The sequence below is a fragment of the Seriola lalandi genome, unplaced genomic scaffold (assembly GCF_002814215.2).
Source record: "Seriola lalandi dorsalis isolate HSWRI2012SDOR001 ecotype SW California unplaced genomic scaffold, Sedor1 jcf7180002054572, whole genome shotgun sequence".
Classification (NCBI taxonomy): Eukaryota; Metazoa; Chordata; class Actinopteri; order Carangiformes; family Carangidae; genus Seriola; species Seriola lalandi.
In genome coordinates this window covers 201,138-203,834 of record NW_019525125.1, presented here as the reverse complement: position 1 = coordinate 203,834, position 2,697 = coordinate 201,138, and the positions used below count along the sequence as shown (strand labels likewise).

General features: G+C 45.7%; 1 protein-coding gene across 2 annotated transcripts in view; it reads right to left on the bottom strand.

Moving 5' to 3' along the window:
• The window catches only part of kremen1 (kringle containing transmembrane protein 1), a 60,306-nt gene that overhangs the window by 28,681 nt on the left and 28,928 nt on the right, over window positions 1-2,697 (bottom strand). For both annotated transcript variants that reach the window (XM_023417090.2, XM_023417091.2), the window contains exon 3: window positions 587-678. In XM_023417090.2, coding sequence (XP_023272858.1) covers window positions 587-678 — 92 coding nt within the window. The remainder of the gene's footprint in view (window positions 1-586; window positions 679-2,697) is intronic.

Below are 2,697 nucleotides of genomic sequence, written 5' to 3'. Positions count from 1 at the left end.
GGGGGCGGGGGGTGGGGGGGGGGTGAAAGTAATGGGATTAAAGACCGGCAGCTCTTTGTAGCTCTGTGTCAAACTGGTAGACAGGACACACAGGAGCACAAAACCTCCCAAACCAAACAGTCCATCACACAACACATTCATCCGGGAGTTACCGGACAGGGACACTCTCCCACCCGCATGAGAACAAAACATACAAATACATCCACAAACAGGTAGACGCATATAATCACTCGCATCAAGAAGCGTGTCAAAACAAGCTACAAAGCCAAAGGGGAAACTTATGAACACACATACAAAAACACACACACACACACGGAGGCAGTGATTGACAGCTCGCATTAAAGTAAGGGCAGGCCCGGGCATAGCAGGAGGAGGGGTGACGGGAGGCAATTAGAGGCATTTTTTAGATGGTAATAGCTGTGTACAAGCCCTACAGTCTATAAAAGCTATTCATAGCAGGCGAGCAGATGAGCATAGCAATGAAAATGGTTGGTCCGTGTGCCCATGATATGGCCCCGAGGGCATGGAACGGCAGAGCAGGGAGAGAAACAGAAAGAATGATAAAGGAGTGGCAATAATTCCTTACTCTGGCATGAAGGGATGTCACAGTATCTCCAGTAGATCCCGTCCTCATGATCAGCAATGTAGCACCACGGCTGAACATCCCCGTCGGGATTCCTGCAGACACAGAGGGGTGAAGGTTAGAGCGGCTAAGCTGGTTAAATGGGATAATGTTGGGGTTTTTTTTTTTTCCTCTTCATTTTGGTTTCTGGTCCAAAATAATAAGCTGATTTTTTTTTTTTTTTTTTTTTGCAGCCAAAATGGAGCTTTTGAAAAACTACATCCAGAGTGGATACAAGCAAAAACACTGGTCTTGTATTGCAGTGGAGCTGTGATCACTCATTTTCACTTTCAACACAACCACACGCAGGATATAACAATTTTGTGATTACAAAATTGGGGTCTGGGTTTCTCAGTTATTGTGGATATCATTTTAGACATGTGTTGGGGAGGTGACGAAGGTTAAAACAAAAGAGAAGGTAGAGAAAAGTGGAGGGAGGTACAGAAGGGAGGAAGGGGTGATGGTGGGGGATATGAAGGCAAAAAAAAAAACAACACAAAGACAGGCTATCAACTGAAAGCCCCGCTGCAGAGGGCTGAACACTCAATAACGTTTCAGAGGCAGATTATCTCGGCTGTGTCAATCATCCCCTCTAGCCCCCGTTGGCGCTTGTTGGTTTAGCGACTTCCTCTGCGCTCTATAGGCTTGACCATGCATGTCAGTCAAGGGCCAGACCAAGGGGTCTTAAATGGGTGGAGGCTTCTTTGTTCCAGGCCAGATACAGACCTGAAAAAAGGGATGCGTGATGGGGCAAAGCTTTTGTCTGAGGCAGCAGCCTCTTTTGAACCTCATCGAGGCACTTTTAACCCATCATAATACGACCGACAGGCCCCTCGGTGCTTTTGCTTTTCAGTTTCACTTACAAAAGCGAAGAAGAGTGGGGTTGAAGATAGAAATACCTAAAAAGCTTTGTGCGGGCTCCATATCTCCGGGGTAATCATGCAACTTTGTAAATTGTGACCATTGTGACGACTTCTAAACTGCTGATAAATTAAATCAAAGCAGCAAATATACAGAGGGGGCTCATCTTTGTGCTATTTCAGTTCTTCAAGCTCTATTTCAGGATTACTGAGAACTGTAAAAATACGCTGCCCGTCGACTCAAAAACCCTTCTGAGATGACAACGCTATTTTTTTTTTTCAGCGCTGACTGTAATTGCCAGAGACCTTTTCTCTTCCTTTTTGACACACCTCATTGTAGCATCTTGAAATAGCCCCGCGGCACTGCACTATCCTGTTTCGCCTTTTGTGAGCAAAGTTGTGAAGGGCGTTTCCATTTCTTTTCTTCTCCTATCAAAAACACTATCCCGAGTTTCCTCCTCTCTTTTCACACTCAGAATGAGGTATTGACAAAGATGTCGTTGTTAAGACTTTTTTTCTGGGTTGAACTCAAGTTTAAGTGCCTTAAAGCTTTTCACTCTCAATATCTGGTAAACAGTTACTGCTGTCTTCCTTTGCAGCCTGTCGGCAAAAGGAATGTGTGAAGAAAGAGTTTATCTAGTCACATTTTTCTTTATTCTTTATTCTCCATTTTACGTCTCTGCCATCAAAGCAGCCTCGAACCTCTCTCAGCCCTGACATTTTCCCATGTTCACATGACTCCAGCCTTGTTTCCCAGTAAATTTCAACACCGTATCATGAGCCCAGATCTGTTTGTTACTCCACCCAGATTGGAGGCAGACACCTGTTTGTTTAGCCCGAGGCTACGACTGAAATGGCTGAAAAGAGCTAAAAGCTGGGTCCAGCCACCAAAACATTGGATTATATACCCTTCCTATGTGTCTCTCTCACCTTCTCTCTTTCATGCCTGTCAACGTCTAATAGCCCCATTTGAAATAAGACTCCCAAGAACTCATCTAAGGCCACTTATGTAATTTACTGCAGTTTTTTAATCACCCCCGAAGGAGGCAGACATGAATTACAACCATCACCATCGGCAGGCCACCCAACCCATGTCTGACCCGCTGGTATCCTTGATAAGTAAAAGATGTGGTGAGCCCCTCTGAGCTTTCTCCCAAACCCCAGTCCCCAAGTTGTGTTTCTTCACCCCCCCCCCCCCCCCCCCCCCCCCCCCCC